We start from the raw sequence: 24224 nt of genomic DNA on the forward strand, positions 1-24224 counted from the left end.
AGGAAGCCTTGTGGTGTGGGCCTGCACTCCCAACACCTGGGAGGTGGGAAGAGAAATTTCACGGTCATCCTCGGCTACATAGCAAGTTTGAGGCTAACCTGGGCTATATGAGGTCCCAACTCACGAAAAATAAAGTGTGGCTCGGCAGTGGTGTCTCAGGCCTTTAATCCCAACTCGCAGGAGGCAGAGGCAGGTGGATTTCCTGAGTTCTAGGCCAACCTGGCCTTCACAGAGAAACCCTGCATCAGAAAAAAAAAAAAAAAAAAAAAAAACAAATAAGCAAAACAAAACAAAGCAAAATTAAAACAAAAAGAAAAGAAAAGAAAAACTGCATATTGTCTACAAAAGCAAGAGCCAACCAGATGCCGACACAGCTCCCACAGCTCCAAATCTAAGACACAAAGAGATCTAAAAGGATGGAAACCACGAGTGAGCCAATATCAACAAACAGGCCCGAAAGGCTGGCGTGCCCAAGCTCAAATCAGGTGCAGTAGAGGCAGAGGTAGGCTGAGCTCTGTAAATTCAAGGCCAGCCAGGCCTATGTAACGAGACCCTGTCTTTAATTGTTTTTTTAAGATTTATTTATTTTATTTATATGATTACACTGTAGCTGTTTTCAGACACACCAGAAGGGGCATCAGATCCCATGACAGATGGTTGTGAGCCACCATGTGGTTGCTGGGAATTGAACTCAGGACCTCTGGAAGAGCAGTCAGTGCTCTTAACCGCTGAGCCATCTCTCCAGCCCCAGACCCTGACTTTAAAATGATTTAAGTTAGGTAAAGATGCTGGCACACACCTCTATGTGGATGTCTATAATTAAGGCTACCTTGGCGGAGTGGCAAGTGGGTGGAGGGTCAGTGGCACCAGATTATGGTCCCATAGCCATGGTGGGCTACAGCACACGTGAGAGCTTTGTATAATGGCAGAGCACATATTTCAAAGAGCTGGAAGTAAGGATTTTGAATGTTTCTACCGGAAACAAATGATCCATGTTGGAGGGTGTGTATGTGTTCCACATGAGCGGAACATGCCATGGACACGTATGGAAACTCTATGTGGTCCCCGTGGTGGTGAAAAGTGAACACCAATGTGGCAGGGTCTGGAGTCATCCCGGAGATCCTCCTCAGGGCATGTCTGTGACCGGTTATCTTGATTAAGTTAATGGAAGCTGGGAAATCACCCTAAAACCAAGTGGTACCTTTCTCTAGGCTCCAATCCTGGGCCGCATAAAAAAGGGGATCAGAGCAAGCAGAACAGCAACATTCACGGGCTCTCCGCTTCCTGGCTGCGGATGGACCCCGGTCAGCAGCTACCCCCTCGGCCACCATGCCTTCCTGCCGTGACGGACTGTGAGCTGTGACCCGATCAACCTTTTCCTAAATGGCTTTGCGGGGTATATGATCACAGTAACAGGAAAAGCAGCTAAGTCAGCGCCTCATCTGAACGCGCGTGCGCACTATGTCAGGTTTCTACGTGCCTGCTAGGATGTTCTACACTGGGGGTTGGGGATTTAGCTCAGTGGTAGAGCGCTTGCCTAGGAAGCTCAAGGCCCTGGGTTCGGTCCCCAGCTCCGGAAAAAAAAAAAAAAAAAAAGAGCTCTCGTTCTTGCAGATGATCAGGGTTTGATTCCCAGCACCACACGGTGGCTTACGACCATATGTAGCTGGTTCTTTTGATCTCTATATGCACTAGGAACACGCAGAGTGCACAGACATGCGTGCAAAAACACACATAAAATAGAAAATTGGAATATGTGGGAAAAGGCATGCAAATACAGTAATTGAAGCATGGTTGTCTGACAGGGAGGGATGCTCACCGACAGAGTTAGGCATTTCTGGGTTCCCTGGTCGTGGGACCATCTTGTCTACCGACAACCACGGCTCCTGCGGGATCCCCAGCTCTCGTGGGGAGGTTGGCACACTGCTCTGCCTCACAGTCGCAGGGCAAGGACTCAGGACAGGCAGGGCTGCAAAGGGTAATGACAGAACCCAGGTAACTGCCTGCCTCACCTTCACAGGAAGTGGCAGGTTGTTTACAGGAAATCCCGTAGTGTCATACTTACCGACATCCAAAGTCCTGGTTAACCACTTGATCTGGCAAGCTGCTAGGCTCAGGCACCATGCGGCGGACTGATAAGCTGCACCCCACTGCAGAATTCCTCATTGCTCAGAAACACTAGGTCCCCAATGGAACCCTTTCTCAACTCTGACAACCAGAATAGTGTTGTACCATTCACTATCCCATTATGCCTTGCGGGGTCTCCATTTCCTTACTACATCTTGTTGATGAACTATATCTGGGTTAAAAGAACTAGGGACACCCAAGCTTAGAGCTCTAAACACTTGCATAAGAAGACTTCAAAGGTACAGTAAGTCCATGTCACCATGGTACCCAGAAAGATGCTTTCCTTCCTCCTAGCTTCCTGCCTGTCTGTACACAGAAATAGCCTCATGCAGATAAACACAGCATCTCTGGTCTCCAGATAAAATCTTTGGCTCTCAGGACAGATGCTCTGAGCAAGGCCCCTGTTTATCACGAAGCCTGGCCCAGCCTGATGGGAAAGGCAGACAAACTACGTGCATCTCCTGCCTGAGGAGACCAGACTAGCAAGGTCAGCTCGCTAGACCTCACTCAGCAAGACAAGTGGCAGCCAGGAATAGTCCTGGGCACCTAGATGCTCACGCCAGAGAGCTACCCTTCGCCACAAATATCACCTGATAAAATACCAAGCAAAGCCAGGGCCGGGCGGAGATAAGCCTGTCTCTGCATTCCCAGCCATCGTGTCTGGGGGAGTGGGAGAGGCTGTGCCCAGACAGCAAATGGGCTGGCTCTCAGCAGGACTCAGAGTGGTCAGAAATGTCGCTGGACACGGCCCAGAAGCAGGGCTCATTCACACCCGCACCTGCTCCTTGTGGTGCACGCTAACACCTCAGCACTTGGGACTGAGGGCGGGGGGGGGGGATCACTGTAATTTCAAGGCCAGTCTGGGGTACAGTGTGAGACTCTGTCTCAGGGGACAGAAGGGCTGCTGAGTGGGACAGTAAGCTTCATGCCTTCCACGACAGGCTGAGGGGAGGGGCAGTAGAGAGATTGGCAAAGCAACAGGGAGGCAAGGCTGGTCCACGTGGCCTTCTGAAATTTCTTAGTCTAGTGAACTTCAGCAAGCCTTTGGCCACTCCCCAGGGCCAATTTCTTCCTCTGAGAAAGGGGAAGGAAAGCTCTTGTGATCCACAGGCAGGAAAGGAAAGGTCCTGGGACCATGGATGACTGTGGGATGTGGGATTTTTCATATAGCTGCTTACACAACACTTCAGTAGGTTCTGGGGTGTGTGTGTGTGTGTGTGTGTGTGTGTGTGTGTGTGTGTACGTGTGTGTATACAGAGGCCAGTGGTCAACTTCAGTTGTGGTTCCTTAGGAGACACTCACCCTGATTTTTGGGTTTTGTTTTTTTTTTCTTACGTGGGTCGTAGTTCCTACGTGGCAATTTAGGGGTGGTGGATATGCTGTGGCCCTATTGCCACTTCCAGTACCTGGACCTCAACCAGATGGGAGCCAGTGTTTGTGGAGGACCCAGGGGGCACGGAAGATGGCCAGGAGACAGAAAGCCATAAAAAAAAACACTCCAGTGTCTAGAACTGTCTGCAAGCAAGAGAGAAGAACAGTCCCTGTAGCCCCCAGCAAGTCTCCACCAGGACCCAGCCGTGTTTCCTTTGTGGCCTCATGGCTGATCCTACAGTTAGTTTCTGGCTCTTCTGAGATAGACCAGGGCAGAGGGCAGAGGCTCCGTGGGGGGACAGCTGTCACAGCAGCAGGCAAGCAGAGGGCCACTGTGCACCTGCTTCCTGGAACCATTCTCAGCAGTGGCTTCCTGACAGTTGGCTCTGGGCCCAGGGGCCCTGGAGGGGACCCTGCCCCTGCCTGCTTTTGTGGACTTGGTATCTCTCTCTCTCAGCTTAGCCTGAACTTCTGATTTTAACTTGCCATCAGCAGGCAGTGGGCTTTCACTGAGCCATCAGATGTCTCTTGGAAGCCATTTGACTCCTACACATTCCACTCCCCAAACCCAGGCTGCCATATCCCACCACGGCTTCCTGAGCTCCTGGGTTCTGGTTTGTGTGATCTGACTGGACTACTCTTTTGGGAATACACGCACGCACGCACGCACGCACACACATGTGCACGTGCCACAAAACAATAAAAACCCACCATAGTCCCTTGCACCCTTGCAACAAATGCGCAATCCACAATCAAAAACCAAACTGACACAGGCACCTCCTGTGAACCATCCGGGTGGAAAGTACCAGAGAAGCCCATGACGTAACTTCCTGCCTCAAGCCACAGTGGTCGAGGCCTGTAAAGTACCCAGAGAAGCCTTGCCTAAGGCCTGGACAGTGAGTTGGGGACTTTCTGCCCCTCGAGGCTATACAGTGAGGCCACACCCACTCTGGGGAAGCCTGCAGCCCTCAGGTCTGCTTTTCTGTGGGCCATACATAACTAAGTACACAGACTTCTGGGAAGTGGGGGTGGGGGCCGGGGGGAGAAAGGCCTTTTCTGCCTGAAGACCCTGGATGGAGGCCATGCTGCAAGATAAGGGCTTCCTTAATAAAACCAACATTTATTTGGCACCAAGTGTATACCCGTAGTCTTCTGCTCTACCTGACGGAGGCTGGCTCAGACCAGGAGTCAAATTTTGGCTCTACCTCTTGTAAGACATGAGGTCTGCCAGTTCTCAGCCCCCCACTCACAAACTGCTTCCTTGTCCATAAGATGGGGAAGCCCCACGGACCATCATGGCAAGGTCACTCTAGAATCGGAGCCTAATTTATTCATCCATGTTGGCCAGCAGGCAGTGCCTAAGAACTTCCTTTCCAAGAAAGCCTGGGTTCCATCCAAGTCCACACAAGTGACCTTGCACCAGGATTTCACCATCAGGACACAGAGTCATTCTAGCAACCTTGGGTCCCCCAACTTTCCACACAAACATTCCAAAGAGGAGGTAGTTTCTTTCTTTTTTTAAAATTTTACTTTATGTGTGTGAACACACTGTCACCGTGTTACTGTCTTCAGACACCAGAAGAGGGCATCAGATCCCATTACAGATGATTGTGAGCCACCATGTGGTTGCTGGGAATTGAACTCAGGACCTCTGGAAGAACAGCCTCTTACCCTCTGAGCCATCTCTCCAGCCCGAGGAGCGGTTTTCTTCTTGGTATAACAGACCCGCTTGGCCTCCTCCTCAGCTAGCAAGGGACAGGAGCATAGCCACGTGCTGGACTTGTCCTGTGTCTCTGCGTAGGGAAGAGTTACGGACCCATGGGTGACTTGATTAAGGACCTGATCTAAACAACTGTCACCCTTGATGTATATTTCTACTTATTCTAATAACAAAACAAACAAAAAACTAAATTGGGAGGCTGGGCGTGGGGGTGCACACCTTTAATCCTAGGATTAAAATCTCAGGAGGCAGAGACAGGTGGATCTGTGAACTTGAGACCAGTCTGGTTTACTAGCAGCCATTTCGAGTCCAATCAGGGGTATACAGTGATACCGTGTGCATGCATGTGCATGCGAGTGTGTGTGTGTGTGTGTGTGTGTGTGTGTGTGTGTGTGTGTGTAAGAGCTGGGGCTAGTCAGCTGAGTGCCTACTGCACAAGGAGAAGGACTAGAATGATTTCCCCAAACCCAGGTAAAGCCAGGCACAGTGGTGTAAGCCCCTGACCCCAGCGCTGGGTCACTCGGGCTCACTGGGCAGCCAGTCTAAACAATTGTGGCGTTCTAGGTTCATCAAGAGACACTCCCAGGGTTGGGGATTTAGCTCAGTGGTAGAGCACTTGCCTAGCAAGGGCAAGGCCCTGGGTTCGGTCCCCAGCTCCGGGAAAAAAGAAAAAAAAGAAAAAAAAAGAGACACTCCCTTAAAATAAAATAGAGAGAGAGTTCTGGAAGACATTGGCCTCTGGTCTCCATATGGAATGCATAGATATGTATACTCACACACACACACACACACACACACTCACACACACACACACACACACACACGCACACGCACACGCGCCATGCACACATGCAAAAACTGTTCTTAAATCTTCCGTACCTTCTGGGACAGCAGTCAGGAATATTTCTATAATCCCACGGCCAGTCCCAACAGAGACAGGACCATGAGAAGGAGCAGGCGTACAGGCCGGCAGGCCAGAGTCCCTGTCTTCAGGCGTTTAGCACAGAAACCACAGCCACACAGCGCCTTCCCAAATGCACCCAGCCGGGCCAGCCATCGTGAGCCCGTGACCCCGCAAAAATGACCACCAAAGCCAATGGTGCTTTAAAATTAATTTTATTTCTCTTTATATCTTTGATTTCAATCTTTAAAAAAAAAAAGGTTCATCTGACATTGTCTTCAAGAGTCTCGCGTCTGCTGGTAAGTGCACGCATGGGTTTGTGTTCACAGTACTGTCCGTGACCAAGGACGGTTGGTGCTTATTGCTGGAAACAGTGAGTGTCCATGCCTGGGTGGGCATGGGTGTGAAGGAAAAGCCTGGGGTCTGTCGACAGTATGAGGCAACGGGCTGAGGGGAGCAGCCCCAGAGAAGCTGGGTGCTCTCTCGAAGATCCACACAGCCTCTCTGGGGTTCTCCCCAGCCCTGTCTTCTGCCAGGCAGGAGGGTAGTGAGGAAAGAGGAGCCAAGGAAGCCAGGGAGGCAAAGCCAGGCATGCAGTGGGGAAGGAGCTCAAGAAATGTGGGTTGGAGGGGGTCCCCATGTCCAGAGCAGTTCAGGCCACCCCTACTGGGATTCCTAATCCCTAAGCCCACAAAACCCTTCCAGACCACCCAGCCCAGGACAAAGACTTGCCTCCCAACCCTCACCAGGGCCTGTCTCTCTTCTTCAGGGCAATCCTGAACACACAGAAGGCCTTTCCAGTCAACAGCAGCCCTGATCTAGTGTGGGGCTGCGACCTCATGGCTCTCCCAGCTAAGGTGACAGCCTCCACCTAGAGAAAAGGAAGGCTCCAGAGACGTCAACCCTGACAAGCGGCTCTCCAGCAACTGTGCCATGGGCATGCTCTGCTCGGTGTATGCCAGGTGGCTGCAGCCCCCAGCTCTACTGGCTGAGAATGACCAGACATTAAGTAGCCCGGAAGGACAAGCATCTCGAGTGTAGAAACAGAGCTGGGATCTAGCTGTACCCTCCCACGCTGTCTCCAAGGTTCCCCTACAAATGGCTCAGCAGCAGCAAAAACATTTTTTTTCCTGTGATAACGGTTTTCTGTGCTTATTATTGGTTCGAATCCAGTGATGCATGCTTCAAGGAGTATCCCTCAAGCAGCTCAAAGCAGACATTTCTAGAAACCTTGATATCACTCAAGGCCCAGTTCTAGTGCTCCAGAAGGTAGACCCCAAAACTACATACTATGTTGTCAAGCCAGTTTCACAATGGCCTGACACCGCTCAAGCATGGGAGACTCTCTAGCACTGGGCCTGGGTTTCCTTCTTCAGACAGAGACATTGAGTCAGCTGACTGCTCCCCAGACCTCCACACACCTCCCCAGAAGCACCTATGATGGGGAGGGGAGGAGCCCAAGCACCCTCCAGCGGGTACTTTGAGCCTATCTAAGCCCACCCCAGAGAGTCTGGGATCCGCTTCCCCTGAGAATGAGCCAGAAGCCCTAACATGGCTTCTTTACAGTGTGCTAGCGCATGGGCATCCCTGGGTGCTGGAACCCCAGATTCAAGTGTAACAGTGCTGGCCAGGACAAAAGGGCACACCTTCTTTACCCTGAGACAGCTGGCACTGTCCAGACTGAGTGGCAATGCCCCTACCTTAACCCTGCCAGGTATTTGGGACCAAGGTAAGTGGAAGAGAAAAAGCCACACCCCTTGGGGTGGGCTCTAGAGATAGCAAAAGTGAAAAAGTTCCCTAGCCCCAACCTAACACTTTGGGAACTCCCCGTTTCTTTACCCAGAATACCTCCACCAGGCGAGTTAAGGCTTCTGAAGAGAGAGGAGGGGTCAAGGATCTTTGCCCGGCTCAGCTTGCACCCCTGGTGGGTACTGGGGAGGGGTTCTACTGGGGTGGAGCTCTAGGCAGAGTCTGTGGTTTTGATTCCGCCCAAACGACAGAATAAAACAGCTGGTTTTACACCTGAGATCCAACTCTTGTCCCTCACCCAGACACCCCGGGAGAGGGGCAGGGGCTCCCGTGGGCCTCCCCTCTTTCCGGCTCTGACAGAAGAGGGCAGCGATCCGTGACCTTTCCGTTTCTTTCTCTCCTTTAAATCCAGCTTAAGGCAAAAGTTTGGCAAAGCGAGTCTACATAAGGCCGCATGGCAGAGGAGGAGGGCAGGGGGAGTTGGGAAGGGCAGGCTGGGTTCCCTGACAATCAGCCTTCTCCCCTGCCCCCCAATCCACAAAGAGGAGGGGAAAATAAAAAAGCTGTGTTTCAGAGAGTCGGCTGCAATGAACACTGAGGTTGTGAGGGGAGGAGAGGAGCCCTGGGGTTGGGGTGGGCGCCTGTTGTCCTACTGGCCCCCCTCCCTGCAGGGAAGCACGGGGATGAGCCAGGAGGCCAGCGGGTATTAGCACAGTGAGATCCGCCCCGGGGAGAAGGTAGAATGGTTGTATTTTTCTGAATGACCGGACAGGGCATCTGGGTTTCCTTCTGAGCAGTAATATTGTTACGTTGAGTCTCACCTCGCAGCGACCTGGCTGTTACCGGTGCTTGGGCGGGATCACCACCAGCGGTTGCCCGTACTTGGGCCTCCACATGAGGACCTGAGCGTCATTGGCATTGGGCTTGACCAGGGCGCTGGGCGGGATGGGCTCATTCTTGCTTAGGATTTTAGGTTGGTCTTGGGCAATGGGTTCCCGCAGCCTGGCCCGCTGGCCCAGGGGCCGGTTGGGATTCACCTCAATGCTAAGCTGCATACGCCAGTGCAGGGTTTGCAGAATGATCATATCATTGGTGGAGGTGTTGGTGGCCACCAGCCACGTGGTGAAGCTCTGGTCCCGGTAGATGTTGGTCAGTTTGGCCACGTTGCTCTCGCTGACGGGCACGGCCCACGTGACGCTGGGGTAAAAGTTATCGTTCATGCTGATGATGAACTTGGAGTCTCTCTTGGTGGGCCCCACAATTGTGCAGGTCTCCGTGGTATTACCGTACCAGGGATAGTTCACCCCGTCAGAGTCACTGATGGCCTCAATCTTTCCTTCCTGGAGATCGGGGAGCTCCCAGCTAGACCTAGGAGGCAAAGGAGGCCGGGTGAGATGCTTGGTCACTCAGTCAGGTTTTTCTGCATTCTTGTGATGGGTCAGGTACTGTCCTAGACCCTGGGGACAAGAGGTACTCAGTCTCCTTTGCTCAGGGGCTGACGTGGGACAGAGCAGACAATAAACAGGATACCCAATACCAGGTAAGATGAGTCCAGTCATAGCCTGCTTCAATAACCCAAGGGTTGGGTTGAACAGATGGCTGATTCCCTCTTTTTGGGATAGACATGCAGGCAAAACACCCATATACATAAAATACATACATAATTTTAAAAATTATATAATATATATATAAAATTTTTTAAAGACTCAGACTATTCTCAAGAGTACCATCCCAGGCCAGACCCCCCTGAAGGCCAGCACCCTCCATGAGAGCCACAGTCCTTAAACTCCTGGATGTCAGTTGGGACTTGGAGAAGCCCTATTTGTTTCTTGACAGGGACTTGGCCACTGAGTCTACAGTGATGACAAACACTGGCAAAGTTGGGCCTTCACAGACACCAGTGGGATAACCACATGAAGCCACACAGCTCTATGATCTTAGTCAGGGTGGAGGCCATGGCTTCGTAGAAGCTAGGAGCTCTACCAGACACAAAGCCTTGGAATACAGCCTGGGGTGGAGTGCAGCACCGTAGAACTTCCTCCTGCCACATCTGTCCTCGTGGGATGTGAGTGTGTCGGGCTGAGTGTGTCAGGTAGAAGGGATACACTCTACCTGCTGGGCCCATGGTGGCTGTCTAGCTTAGACATGGGATTCCCACAGGCCTTAGTCCCAGTTTCCTCAGTGGCATGAGAACCCAGGCAAGACCCTCCTCACCCTGGGACCCTCAGAACTATCATACTTGTCCCAGGGGGACTGCAAGAGCTGCACAGGAATTTGCCACTCCAAGGCACACACACAGCAAAGGCCTACCGCAGAGACTGCCATGGTTGGTAAGGAAACTCAGGAGAGGATCCATCAGTCTAGCTAAGTTACTACGGGGACACAGAGACAGGTCCCAAGCCCCCACGGCTGTTGGAAAATTCTTCTCAGGCTTCAGGGTCCCTCAGATGACAGACCCAGGGATTGTCACCCAGAAGGATCCCAGGTGGAACAAGACGAAGCAGGGAATGGGGCAGCGGCTCCTCAGATATAGCTGACGAGTGGGGTCTACTGCCCGTGAGCCCAACTGACCCACCTAGTTCCTGGTAAGGCCCAACACAGCACGGAGGCTCGCACATCTCCTGCCCCAGTCCTTTCCCTGCACACCCACTCATCCCACAGCTCTCCAGGAGCCCACACTCCTTTCAAAAGAGCATTCCTAGCCAGGCATCTGCTTGTAATCCCAGCCCCTGGGAGACGGAAGCAGAAAGATAAGGAGTTCAAAGGCATCCTCAGCTACAAGGCAAGTTCAAGGCTAGCCTGGGCTCCATGAAGCTTCTCTCGAAAATAACGAAAGTGCCTTTCTGTCTGTGGTGAGAATAACCAAGGGAAAGAGCCTCTGAGTGCAACGGCTGAGTGGATGTGGAAAACACAGTTCCCACACACAATGGAGGAGCCTCAAAGGAAAGGAGATTATGACGCACACTGCAGCACGGAGGAGCCCAGGGGCACTGTGCTAACTGAAAGAAGCCACCACAAAAAGGCAATTACTGTGGGGACAGCGCTTACACATGGTGCCCAAGGACAGAGAGCGGAGCCAGGGCTGCCACAGGCAGGAAAGGGGGATGCTGATTCATGGGCGGAGTTATAGTTCACATCTCAGAGTTCCAGAGAGGAATGGTGTGGTAGAGTGCCTAATGCCGCTGAACCGTGCACCCCAAGCGTGCGGCGCTCAGTCTGACTGCTGGGGTGTCAGCAGCACTGGAGACACAGGAGAATGGACAGGAGCAGAACTTGTGATTAAATGTTGGTGTTTGTGTGGTGTGTGTACACGTTTGTGTGGGGCAGCACATGTGTGCAGGAGTACACATGTGTGAACATGCACCCCCGTGAGAGGCCTGGGTTCTCTCCATGCTAGTCTGGCTGGCTTTGGGACTCCCCTGTCTCTCTCCCCCACAAACTGGAGTTACAAGCAGGCCCTCATACCCGGTCAGTTTTACCTTGCACCCTAGGGATCTGAACTCTGGTACTCGTGCCTGTGCGCATGGTACAAGCTGAGCCCCGTCCTCGGGCCCAGCCTCTGCTTTCTGTTCCTCCCACTGCTAAGTTCACAAAGTCATGAGTGACCAGTCAGAACCTGAGCACGTCTAGTTACAATGAGCCTGTCTCTCCATCGTGAGCAATCCTTGGGCCCAGTTCCACAGCAGGATACAGACCAGAGAGACTCTCAACTCTGCCATGAAGCCGCTTCTGTTTCCCTTCACTGGGTTCCGGCCCTTGCTTTAGGTTTAGGTGTTTGGTACTGTCCTCTCCTTGGAAGTCTTTTTAGTCTGTTGGTTTGCTGTGCTGTGCTGAGAAGGGGAACCCAGAGCCCTAGACAAACTCTAACCACTGAACAACACAACCCTGCCTGGAAAAAAGAAGACAGTTTTATTCCTTTTGGCATTTGGGTTGTGGTGGAGAGGGTGTTAGAAGATCTCATTCTGGGCTGGAGAGATGGCTCAGCGGTTAAGAGAACTGGTCGCTTTACTAAAGGTCCTGAGTTCAATTCCCGGCAACCCCATGGTGGCTCGCAACCATCTGTAATGAGATCCAATGCCCTCTTCTGCTGTGTCTGAAGACAGCGATGGTGTACTCACACACATTAAATAAATCATTTAAAGTGAAAAAAAACCTCACTTTATCCCAATCACTCCAGTAGCCTAGGCTGGCCTTAAACTTGAAGGAAATCCTCCTGCCTCAGCCTCCATCATGAGCAACCAAGCCCAGTAGAAAGGCATTTGAGAACAGTGGCTCGGCAGTTAAAGCCACTTACCCCAAAACCAAACAGCAGAGTTGCATCCCTGAGACCCACATAGAGAAAGGAGAGAAGCTACTTCTAAAAACTGGCCTCTGTCTGACTTCCACAAGCTCCTCGTGGCACATGTGCCCTGCTGCCCCTCCAAAAATGTATAAATGTAAAAGACAACAGACCTGCAAAAAAAAAAAAAAACCCCACAGCCCCTTTGAACTTCCAAATCTCTGCAGGCCCAGATGGGGGCACTTAGCACTAGGGTTACCTTGCTCTGGGACCCTACCCCTGAACGACCGACCGAGCCCCGCCAGTCACAGACAGGTGGCAGTCTCCATGAGCTGGCGTCCAGCAGTCTCGTGAGAGACGTTTCTCAGGAGCAAAGCAGAGCCAACTCACTGCCTTGCCTCAGGATTGGGAGCCTGGTGCCCCACACCTGTAAGCCCAGCACCTGGGAGGCAGAAGCAGGCGGGTCTCAGTGAGTTGGGAGCCAGCAAGTTGCAGGCTGGCCAAAGAGATACAGAGAAAGCCTGTCTCAAAAAACCATATCCATTGAGCAAACACTCTTTAGGATCTAGAGGTCTAAAGGCAGGCCACACAATAAAATAAGAAAGACAGGGTGGGGCTGGGGATTTAGCTCAGTGGTAGAGCGCTTACCTAGGAAGCGGAAGGCCCTGGGTTCGGTCCCCAGCTCCGAAAAAAAGAACCAAAAAAAAAAAAAAAAAAAAAAGAAAGACAGGGTCTCGAATACACCAAGATGGCTTCAAACTCTATAGAGCTGGGGTTGGGGATTTAGCTCAGTGGTAGAGCGCTTGCCTAGGAAGCGCAAGGCCCTGGGTTCAGTCCCCAGCTCCGAAAAAAAGAACAAAAAAAAAAAAAAAAAACTCTATAGAGCTGAAGCTGGCCTTGAACTCTTTTTTGTTTTGTCTTGTATTGGATTTCTGGTTTGTTTGTTTATTTGTTTGTTTGTTTGTTTGTTTTTCAGACAGGGTTTCTCAGTATAGCCCTGGCTGTCCTGGAACTTGTTCTATTAGACCAGGCTGGCCTCTCAAACTCAGAGCTTTCCCACCCAAGTGCTAGCATTAGAGGACTTTCATACTGCACACACTTCCACATGTGACAAGATCATCATGACAAAGTGGCCTCTGTAGGGTGCACTTTGCTCTGGAAGGGTGAACTCAGACCTGAGTCTTGACACTCAGACTTCTTGACCGGTATGGGATGAGACACCAAGGCCTGAAGTCGGGGCTCTCAGGAAGGCAGAGGCAAGAGGACCAAGAGTTCAAGATCAGAACGCTGGACTTAACGAAACCCTCTAACAAACAAAACCAAACGAAATGAAACCCAAGACACCCAGACCTTGAGACCTTGCGAAGAATGACAGCACAGGGATATTCCAACACTGAGAACTTGGATGTGGTGACAGCTACAGGGACCTCCTCAGTCACGTCTGTGAAGATGTACACAAGTCACCTGCTTCCCTGCCCACCTGCCATGCTTCTGTCCTTGTCCTTTGGGGTGTGAGATGTCAGAGGAGCCGGCAAGCCCAGACTTGGACCTAAGCATGCTTTCAGAGCCCCTAGCGTCACGTCTGAGATGGTGTCCCTAGATCCTCTAGACATCCCTAATCCTGCAGCGAACAACATGGTCACCAACTCATCATGTCTGCAGATCTGCCTCAGAGCCAAGAAAGGGAGGACCAGAGCTGTGCCCTGGCAGAGAATCCACTGCCCTGTCTAGCCTCCCAGATTCTAACCCGTTCTCTCAGAAGTCCCTCAGATTCTTTAAAAACACAAATTTGGTCTCATCACTCAGGTCCTGTTAGCTTTGTCATAGCAAGTCACCTGTGCATAAGTCTGCTGCCCACCTAATTCTCAGTTCCCCACCCAGGCCCTGCCCCCCACCCCCACCCCAGGGCCCTCTCAGTGTCCTCCTGCTCTTGCGCTGATGGGGAAAGGGGGAAGATGCTAAGCTCTGGCCACAAACCCAGGCAAACGGCTCTTTACACGGGCCGGGTGCCCTTGGCCAGTGTTCAGTACCATTAGGACGTTGTAACTGTCTCTTGGCACATACTCCAGGGCAATTAAATGGCTGTTTGTGGGCAGTCTTCCCCCAGATGAACCACAAGGGCCAAGAGGACAGAGCCACACCTGCCTTGAACCTTCCCACATATACACATCACAGCTCTTGACCTAGACTTGGGACCCATTAAAGTTTGTAGCCTGGCTCCTGTGCCCTCAGCAGGATGCTGGGTCACTAACTCCCCAGAGTTCACCCTGCACAGCTGCAGGTGGAACGGGCACTTTCAGGACCCACTGTCACCAAAGCACAAAGCTATCCCCCACACACTCAGGTACACCTAGACACATCTACAAAGGTACACCTGAGTGCATGCAAATTCACACACGTCTACGCCCGTCATGCCTGTACACATGCAGACACACATAAGCACACACACATGCACGTGTACAAATGCGTGTGTGCACACACGTGTGCACACAGACATACATGAATATACATCTGTGTGCTTACAAAAACACACATGCACACCCACACATAGGGGCTCTGATCAGTATGTATGACTGAGGGTGAAGGGGGTTCAGAAAGACTTGCAGTTGGAGCTGGAGGTGGTCAAGAAGGGCCACCATGCTACAGAAGAGGGTCACCCTAATTCAAAGACTTCAGACAAGTCAGCAGCCAGAAGCCCGCCCAGTATAGACGCCTTCAAGGTCTTGGAGACATACACAGCTTGCCATCTCCATAGCTCTGAACTTCTCCATGCAATAATCTTCTCTTATTTATCCAGAAAAGAAACGCACTAGGAAGGGTTCTAGACTTTTCTCACACATTACAGAGTAGCAGCTGTCAGTGGGGGCCTGGCTTTACACGCAGCCCGCGCAGCCCACGCAACCCATGCAGGGCCGTGGGCCCCATTTCTCTCCTGTTCATTCTCAGGGTCCTCCCTGAGTTGTATCCCAACTCCTCAGTGCTGGCTTCTGCAGCCAGGGGACACAGCCAATCACAGGGCCAAGTGCTCAAGCCCCAAGCAGCATAGATTTGCCTTCACTTTGCTCTTGTCTGAGTGTCTCCTCTATTTTCTATTCGTTTAATGTTTTCCTTTAAAATTATTCATTTAAAAAAATGCAACTGGGGGCTGGGGATTTAGCTCAGTGGTAGAGCGCTTACCTAGGAAGCGCAAGGCCCTGGGTTCGGTCCCCAGCTCCGAAAAAAAGAACCAAAAAAAAAAAAAAAAAATGCAACTGGAGTATCTGGAGGTAGTACTCGGGAGGCAGAGGGAGGCAGAGGCAGGCGATCTCTGAGTTCAAGGCTGGTAGAGTTCCAGGACCACCAGGGCTGCATAAAGAAACATTGTCTCGGGCTGGAGAGCTGGCTCAGCGGTTAAGATCACTGGCTGCTCTTCCAGAGGTCCTGAGTTCAAATCCCAGCGACCACATGGTGGCTCACAACCATCTGTAATGAGATCCGATGCCCTCTTCTGGTGTGTCTGAAGAGAGCAACAGTGTACTTATATATAATAAACAAAATAAATCTTTAAAAAAAAAAAAGAAAAAGAAACATTGTCTCAAAACAGAAAAAAAAAAAAAAAAAAAGCAACTGGGACCAGACCCAGTAGCTCACATCTTTAATCTCTGGACTCAGGAGCCAGAGGCAGGTAGAAGCAAATAAATAAATCATCTCCAAGACACACTTCTTCAAGGGAAGGCTGGCCACACCAGGGGCACAAAGCTAGCTCTAGATAGGCTTTCTGTATGCATTAAATATCTTGCTTTAATGTGAAATTTGGGAGCTGCAAGGTAAGTGAGTAAAGGCATTGGTCGCTCAGGCCTGCTGATGTGAGTTCAATATTCAGAACCCACCGAAAGGTGGAAGGGCCAAAGTCACGCCCTAAAATTGAACCCTGACCTCCACACACGTGTGGTAGCATGCACCATGCACACACATGCACCACGCATACACATGCATAATAATAATAGATCGTATTTTAGTGAATTTAAAATGAAATTTAGCTTGGAGCCTACATGATGTCACCACCACCCCCATCACGCCCCCCTCCCCCTTGATGCATGACATTTTAAGGGCACGTTTGAGACAGATACTGAGGCTCTGTCCTACATCTGCCCAGCACTTATGGCTGTCCTGCCAACCCTGGTCCTACACTCTTCCTAGACAGCTTGGGAAGTTAGGGGTTAGTTCACCTGCTCGCTGTACAGTGTTATAGGAAGTGAGGCCCGGAGGCTCCCTAAGATGCCCCAAGGGCTGGGCCCTTCAGAGCTTTATCACCAGCTCCTTCCTTCATGGCACCCAGCACCTGCCCACAGCTCAAACAAGGGATGTATGGGGATGGATGCTGTGTCTTCCCACAGGCCAACTTCTAGAGCCTTCCTCCAGTGCACCCCTCCTCCAGACCCTAGTTCCAGCCCCGGCCTGAGGAGGAGGAGGGACTCAGACCAGTGCCTGCTTAATTTTGGCTTCTAGGCCCTATGCTACCATTGGAACTGCCCAGCTCACTGCCCCCTCAAAGGTAATTGAATAAACTCTCCTTCCTTTAAAGTTTCTATTAGTTTCTAGTAATAGAAGATGTTCTCTTTTTAACAAAAACTTTAGAAAAGTAATAAAGTGAGCAGTGGTGGTACACTCCTTTAACTCCAACCCTCAGGAGGCAGAGGAATCTCTGAGTTTGAGGATAGCCTGAGCTATAGAGAGAGTTCCAGGATAGCCAGGGCTACATGGAGAAACCCCGTCTTGAAAAGAAAAATGAATAAAGTAAAAGCCAAGTTATGGCATCTGCCCTCGTGAAGGTCGCTCACGGCATCACACTTGAGTAAACATCCTTCCAGAGGTTTCTGCCGTTTACACAGTATGTGAAAGTGTTTAGCACTTTCTTCACCATAAACCTTCCCTATTGGATTCTTCCCTGCCTTCTGAGCTTTTGTGGTGCTGGGGAGGGAACCCAAGGCCTCTCACATGCAAGGCAGAGCCACCGAGCCGGACACTAAGCTCACCTTCCAATGTGACACTACTGTTCCCATGGAAACCCGGTTGTTTGTAACAGCAGGACTCTGCACAGTGGGCAGATCGTAATTCTCTTTCCCAAATGCAAGATGCCTGGGTTCTGCACAAGTCCCTGCTCCTACCACAGACCTAGGAGAAGATCTCACGGAGCAGCACCGGCTTCTTTCTTCATATGTATGTAGTTCACTTACTCATTCGTTACCTGTGGTGTCTCTAGAAGCCAGGCTCAGACTGGGGTACAGCATTCTGAAAGTCAGACCCTAAAATCACACGCCCTGGACAGAAGGGTACAGAGACAGACAGACAGGCAGACAGGCAGGCAGGCAGGCAGGCAGGCTCACAGGATAATGGGTGGCGGATAGCAGCTGCCATGACTACTCCCGGAAACAACAGGCCCTGCAGCTCTCTCAGTCACACAGGGCCTGATCTGCAGCAGAGGGTCCTAGCATTTTCCAAACATCTCCCTGATACCCCAGGCCACTTGCTCCCCACTCTCCCAGGGTAGCTTCAAGCAGAGCCATCACTTGCTCCCAGATAGCCCAAGGGGAGCTCTCCCAGGCTGGGCCACCCCCACCACTTCCCCCCCCCCACCCTGAAGTTCGGAAGCAAGGACTTCCCTCTCCCCCTCACCCCGCCCTGGCCTCCGCCATTCCCCAGCAGATGGGGGAAGCCGCCTTCCGCCCCAAGACAGGAAGTATAGTCTTCAATTGTTCTGCGAGGCCTCAGGCCCTGGCTCCGGGAAGAGGCCAGCCTGGACATTCCTCCTGGGGCCATCCCCCAGATCTCAGGTGCTAAGCAAACATCCTTGGGTAAGCGGCTTCTGGATTTAGTCTGCATTCCTATCCTCAAATTAGGGCCTCTAAGGTCCTGGGATGCACCCCAGAGATAGCAGGGAGAAAGATAACCAGAGTTCCCATGTTTCCACATGGGTCTATCCAAGCTGTGACAGCACATGTGTGGGTCAGGAAAACCCACAAGGCCTCGGGCCAAGGCTGTCCTGCTAGGCAAAGGAACCCAGAGAGAACACAGGGTGTAACAATATTTGGTCGCACAGTATAGAACAATAACCCCCAAACCCAGGATTTGTAATCATGGTATCTGGGAGATGGAACACGGAGCATTCCAGGGCGCTGGCTCCATGCCAAGCACTCTACCTCACTCATCCCACGGAGCCAAGCAAGCAGGGAGGTGGGAGCATCCCCCTTTCACAGATGGGAACTACAAGGTCTGAACAGCTCTCCTCCCGTCCCCTGAGTATCTTCCTGAGCTGCACTGCTCCTGATCTTGGCCTTGGCCGTGGGCCAGGTTCCCGGAGAGTTCCAAAGAAGGGCAAACTGGGGAGAACTTGCACCGTGTCTCCCACACAGGCAAGGAACTGTAACTTGTCACTTAGAAGGCTCTATCCCAGCTGACAGGTGGCAGTTGAGGAATTGCGGGGGACAGCTGAGGAGGCAGGTGTCTCCAACAGTTTGGAGTGGGGGGGTTGGCATTGAAAGTACTGTGGGTTGGACCCAACGCCATATAGAGTGCTCGCATGCGGGCACAAGAGAGCCGCCATCTTCCAGCAGTTCCCGCACGGTCCGGCCGAGACTGAGGCGGCGGCTTTGGGAATTCAGTGTTCCATCGCAAATAATTCCAAGTCCAGAATGCCACCCAACAAACTCCTCCTCGCTTAGGGATTAACTTCGAGCGAGGATAATGCAGGGGTGGGGGGGGGTGTGGATATTATGGATTTCAGCTAAGTAGTCAGAATTAATATTTTTAGTATAAGCCCATTTGTAAAGAATACAAGTCCTAATCCAGCCTAGGCCACCTGGCTGTCCCCTCCTCAGGTCACTGATGCCTGGGGCCCAGAGTTCATTTCAGAGACCCAAACAATCTGTGTTTGAGTCTACCAGCAATTTCACATCCCGCCAAAGGGGCTATTGTGGTTGTTACAAGTTGGGGGAGGTAAAGTCAAGCATGCTCTGTAATGCCCCACCCCCAGCCACCAATAAGTATCTGCTGGGGCCCCGGCACGGGGACGAGTTCCCACTCACTCGGATTTAAGAAGTTCATACAGGAAGGTGCAGTTTTTGTTTTGTTTTGGGAGCCACAGTCTCGTGACGAAACCCTGGCTGGCCTATTCACTATGTAGACCAGGCTGGCCCTCACGTCGGAGAGATCCACCTGCCTCTGCTTGCCGAGTGCTGGGATTAAACCCAGCCTGGAGGGTTCCTTTAATAGCCCCATCTAAATGTTTCTGTTTGTGACCACGAGGGAGCTATGAAGGGCAGAGTCCCGGATTCCTGCAAACACCCAGTGTCTCCGTGGGAAGGGAGGGGTGCAGGCACCTGAAGTGGGTCACAGGGACAGTACTACTCAGCAAGTCCAAGTTCCAGACTGCGTTTCCTCCAAAGGATTGGTCACCTGCCTCTGTTCCTGCAGTGCAGCTGGCCCTGCCTGACCTGGGACTTCAGAGCCCGGGTACCCTAAAAGAGTGAGCAGAATCAGGCACTGACAGAGGACAAAGGAAATGACCTTGGCCACTTACCCATCTCTATGTGATGCTATTTTTACAGTTTTAAAGGTTAAGAGTGTAGCACCTGGGCTGGGGAGAAAACACATCACTGGGGGTAGCTTGCTGCCCCTCTTTTCTAATCCAGTGGTTTCAGGAAAGAGCGTTAGCTTCATAAATACCATTGCTTGCTTCCAGCTGACAGACTTAAAACTGAAATCACTTGAAAGGTTGACAGCCACCTGCTTGTAGGACTCATGGGAACTCGGCCTAGTGCTGACTGTGGGGGCAAAGGTTGCCTGAGTAACTCCCTCAATAAACTATGTAGAAGGAACTTTGACTAGCCCCAGTTTACAGATGAGTCAACCGAGGCTCACTCAGAGTGGCTAAGACACATGCCTAGGGTCAGACCCTGGAGAGAGTCTAAGGTACACAAGGTTCATCTAACTAGGAACCCAGATGGGTAATAGTGGAGGGAAGTCACTCCAGGCTCTTGATACCCTGGGGGCTGCTAAAAGACATCCGATTCACCCTAAGGAAAGCCCACATTTCTCAACTGTCTGGACGGTTTGCAAAGCCAGGAAGAGATGTGAGGAGAATCTGGCTGAAGGCTGCTTGTGACCTCCCTGCATACCTGGGTCTTGCTACCCATCTTAGGATAGCTGTGAATCCACAGGCTTACAACAGGAATGGCTAGGGCTGGAGAGATGGCTCAGTGGTTAAGAGCACTGACTGCTCTTCCAGAGGTCCTGAGTTCAAATCCCAGTAACCACATGGTGGTTTACAACCATCTGGGATCCAATGTCCTCTTCTGGTGTGTCTGAAGACAGCAAAAGTGTACTCATATATAATAAGTAAGTCTTTAAAAAAGAAAGGAAGAAAGAAAGAAAGAAAGAAAGAAAGAAAGAAAGGAAGAAAGAAAGAGAAACAGCTAAAAGGCAGTGGTGGAACTGAAGAGAGCCCAATGGCCCTGTGTGCCCCAATGGTTTTAGGCCATCAGGGTAACAACCTACTTTTTTTCCCCTTTTTTTCTTTTTCAGAGCTGGGGACCGAACCCAGGGCCTTGCACTTGCTAGGCAAGTGCTCTACCACTGAGCTACATCCCCAACCCCACAACCTACTTTTAAGTTTTACTCCATCTTCCTGTTTCCTGCCGAGTTTAAGCATCCGCTAAGTGGAGAAGGCACATCTGTTGATGTGTGTCCAGCCACTCTCAGCCCTATGGATACTCTTCAAACATAAGCTCCAACTCTCCAGGAGACCCCTCTCTCCCCCACTTGCAAAGCTGAGAAGAGAGACCACATAGAGTGGGCGCCAAAGACTGCAAGACAGTGTCCATGAGCCACCACAGGGGTCAAGCCAGGGACTGTGTGTATGTGTGTATGTGTGTGTGTCCCCCACACTCCCACCAAACTCTGGGTCTCAGTAGCTGCTTTAACCACTGTCTCAGTGAGCATGATACCATGGGGGGAGGGATAGCCTTCTTTGGGCCCAGAGAGCCTGCAGAAGAAGACCCAAGGGCTCCAGGGTCCCATGGAAATCTATCTCATTCCAGGAAACCGAATCACAGAGATGAAACCAGTGTGCTCCTCTAACTGCTCCTAGTCAGGGCCCCATTGGAGGGATACTGGATGCTGACCCTTGACCTGAGACAAAGCTGCACGCTGCAAAGCAAACTGGGTTTCTGAAGTCCCTTTCAAACACACACTGCCACCAGCCACCACCACTGACAATGGCAAAGCTGGCCTTTGCCATCTTTTCTGTGCATCTGAACACGCACACACACACACACACACACACACACACACACACACACACACACACACACACACCAGACACAAGTTCGGGCCTCATGGCAAAGTCCTGTGCAAAAGAGTCTGGAAACTGGTTCAGAGGCTTCCAACCACTCCTGTCTGCCTCATAGGTTCATGGAGGCCTGAGCCTACGGGTAGAGTGGTGATTTCTCTGGTGATCCCAGATGGCCTTAACACTTGCTTTACCAAAGGGGCAAGGTTCCTGTTTTCTCAGCATCTTGCCAGGAAGAACAGAACAATCCTGGGCACCAGGGACAATGGCAGGGCAGGTCTATCTAAGCCAGGACCCTAATCGACAAGTATAGACTCCCTAGAATTGCCTGACCCAAGAAGACTTGGCGACAACTCCACCCCTGCCTAGAGACCCCTGTGTCCCAGCAGCCCTGCTCCAGCCTAACCCAGCCTCCAAGCCCCCCAGCCTGTCCCCTTGAGTACTCACATGCCCTGCTCCCCATACTGGTTGTAAAACTCCATATGGCTGCATGCCTGAATCCAGCCAACGATCCAGGTTTCCTTCTTGGGTATGGGCGGCATGACCACTTGGGCTGAGGCCCGGAAGTGGGGTGTCCGGTAGCGCAGTACCACGCTGGAGGACTCGTCAATGCTGGTGGGGATGGGGTCGATGGAGGCTTTCACATCAATCACGGTAATCCCTTCCCGGAAGACTCTGGCTTTGCCTCCGATGCTCTGAATACAGCCCATGGCACACAGGACCGCTCTAATCTCCAGGGAAGGCCAGCAGTCCCAAAAATAACAGGGCATTGAAAGGATGGAGGTTGCAGGACCCAGTGCAGAGTGCGCAATCTAATCTCAAAACTCAAAAGCGATATCCATAGGCTAGAAAACTTAAGGAGAGGAGGGGGCTTGCATAGCACTACAGGGCCTTGTTATAAATACGGATTCTGCTGCATCTCAAGAGCCCTGGGCTCCCTCTTCTAGCAGTGGGCAAGAGCCACCGATATTCTTTGGGTTTAAAAAAAGAAAAGTTTGGAGTTTAATGGATAAGCATGTTGTTCTGACATCCAGCGCTGCGTCCTCACACTTGGGGATGGCAGCTCGGACACTCTCCTTGAAGTCTTCTGAGGAAGCAGACGGGCTCTGGCAGGCACATAAATAAGGAAGGCTCGGTCCCCGCGCGGTCGCGCCACCCTCGCTGCAGAACGCCGACTTCCTGCCCTTCTGCCTTCCGCACCGGCTCCCTGGGACACACGCGCCCGCCCGGCGGGGCCCAATCAATTGCAGCGTGAGCTCCCGTTCAAGCGGCAGAGGTCCCGCGTCCTGTGAGGCCCGCACCCACCCGCGGTTCCAAAAGGTGCGCTCCGGGCTAGGTGCTCGCCGGGTCCCCTCCGGCGCCCACTCGCGCGCTCCTCTGCTACTGTCGCTGTAGCCGCCGACTGCCGCGTAGGGCTCCGGGGCTGCGCTCTGGTGTCCGCCGCCGCCTGCTTCGCCTCGGCCGCCGAGGACCTGCAGAGAGGTGGGAGGCACAGGGCGTCAAAGTTGAGCCGAACTTTACTGCGGGGGACTCGAGGGCGCGGCGATGCGTGTGTGCCGGGCGCGGGCTGCGGAGCTGACGGCGCAGCTCTGGGCGGTCTCCCCGAGGTGGCGCCCCCCTCCGCCCGCCCCGTCAGTGGCCGCCGCACGACTGCGCGCACCAGCGAATAATCGCCTCCCGTGACATCTCCGCTGACACCGGTCCAGCCCGGGGGCGGGGTGAGGGGTCGGCCAGACTGCCACCGCAGTGGGTCACTAGGACCTCCCGGTTCGGATGCTGCGCTTCAGCACCACGCCACCAACGTGGAACGCCCCTTCTCTCTCGGGTGTCTCGGTCCCCGGGGCCGCAGTGCCATCCCCAGGCAGGTCCTTTATGGCGTGCTGCCCTTCGCCAGCAGAGGTGGCTCGACACCAAGAGGGCGTGTTGCCCCCCACTCCGCCCCGCCCTCTGCCTCGGTTTCCCCTAAACAATCTCGAGCCGCAGCATAGTCAAGCGCGTCCGGGGCGCGCGCCTCCGCCGAGGAACTTTAGCAGTCAGGTCCCCACCCAGGGGACGTCGCGAACTCACCTGCCCCTAGGGCCGCTCCAGGTGCCTGGGTCACCGCCCTCCGGTCTCCCCTAACCTCTCTGCCCGTACGTTCTCGAGGCGCCCCCTCCCTGGGCTGTATCCCTTGGCGCTTGTCTACTAGGGTCTGGGGATGGCGTGGGCGCCTCGGATCCCCAAGTCTCTCCTGGCTCCGGGCTGCTGTGGGGATGGCCGGGGGCGGAGGGCTGAGGCTCGGGGCTCTCTCGCCCCCACCCCGAGCGCCTCCTTATTTTACGATCATTATGAGTGTGCTGTCACCGCTCTGCCCCGCCGTCGCGCCGCAGCCGCCTGGCGCGCCCCGTGCCGCCTCGCTCTGCTGCAGCATCGGAAAGGCAACCAGGTCAAACTTTGCAGAAACTCGGCCCCTGCGCCGGCCTGGCCCCTGTGTTCGTCTGCAGCCGCGCGACAACGCGCACCGGCGCACGCAGGACCGGCGCTCGCCGGTGCGCCCCGCGGGATGCAGGTCCGCAGGCGGCGGCCGGCAGGCGGGCAGGCGCCGCCTCCTCCTCCAGCCCTCCGGGCTCTCCACCCTAGCTCCGGCACTCAGCTCACCCTCCCCCCTGGTTAGCCCTCTCTCTTTCCCAGTCTCTGCAGCTGCTGGGGGAGTTGAGCCTCTTCTTGCATAAACGACATTTCCTTTTTTTCTAACCCTAGGAATTCTGGG

General features: G+C 52.8%; 1 protein-coding gene across 2 annotated transcripts; it reads right to left on the reverse strand.

The window, feature by feature from the left end:
- Positions 1 to 6318: 6318 nt before the first annotated feature.
- On the reverse strand, positions 6319 to 24207 carry Fam78a (family with sequence similarity 78, member A). 2 transcript variants are annotated; one of them, XM_575110.9, is made up of 3 exons: positions 23543 to 24207; positions 21923 to 22947; positions 8602 to 9236 (listed from the first exon to the last, which is right to left on the reverse strand). In XM_575110.9, the coding sequence occupies exons 2-3, from the start codon at positions 22243 to 22245 to the stop codon at positions 8708 to 8710; spliced, it is 852 nt and encodes a 283-aa protein (XP_575110.2). In that variant the 5' UTR covers positions 22246 to 22947; positions 23543 to 24207; the 3' UTR covers positions 8602 to 8707. The 2 variants fall into 2 exon arrangements, with proteins under 2 accessions (NP_001386392.1, XP_575110.2); NM_001399463.1 differs by lacking the exon at positions 23543 to 24207 and having other exon boundaries at positions 6319 to 9236; positions 21923 to 23055.
- Between the last annotated feature and the right edge of the window lie 17 nt (positions 24208 to 24224).

The sequence above is a fragment of the Rattus norvegicus genome, chromosome 3 (assembly GCF_036323735.1).
Source record: "Rattus norvegicus strain BN/NHsdMcwi chromosome 3, GRCr8, whole genome shotgun sequence".
NCBI classification, from domain to species: domain Eukaryota; kingdom Metazoa; phylum Chordata; class Mammalia; order Rodentia; family Muridae; genus Rattus; species Rattus norvegicus.

Excerpts from the sequence above, each read along its gene's own strand:
- Fam78a (NM_001399463.1), bottom strand. The coding sequence starts at position 22,245 with ATGCCCTGTTATTTTTGGGACTGCTGGCCTTCCCTGGAGATTAGAGCG. Across the intron at positions 9,237-21,922 it reads CAGTATGGGGAGCAGGGCAT|GTCTAGCTGGGAGCTCCCCG; the intron begins GTGAGTACTCAA and ends TTTGCCTCCTAG.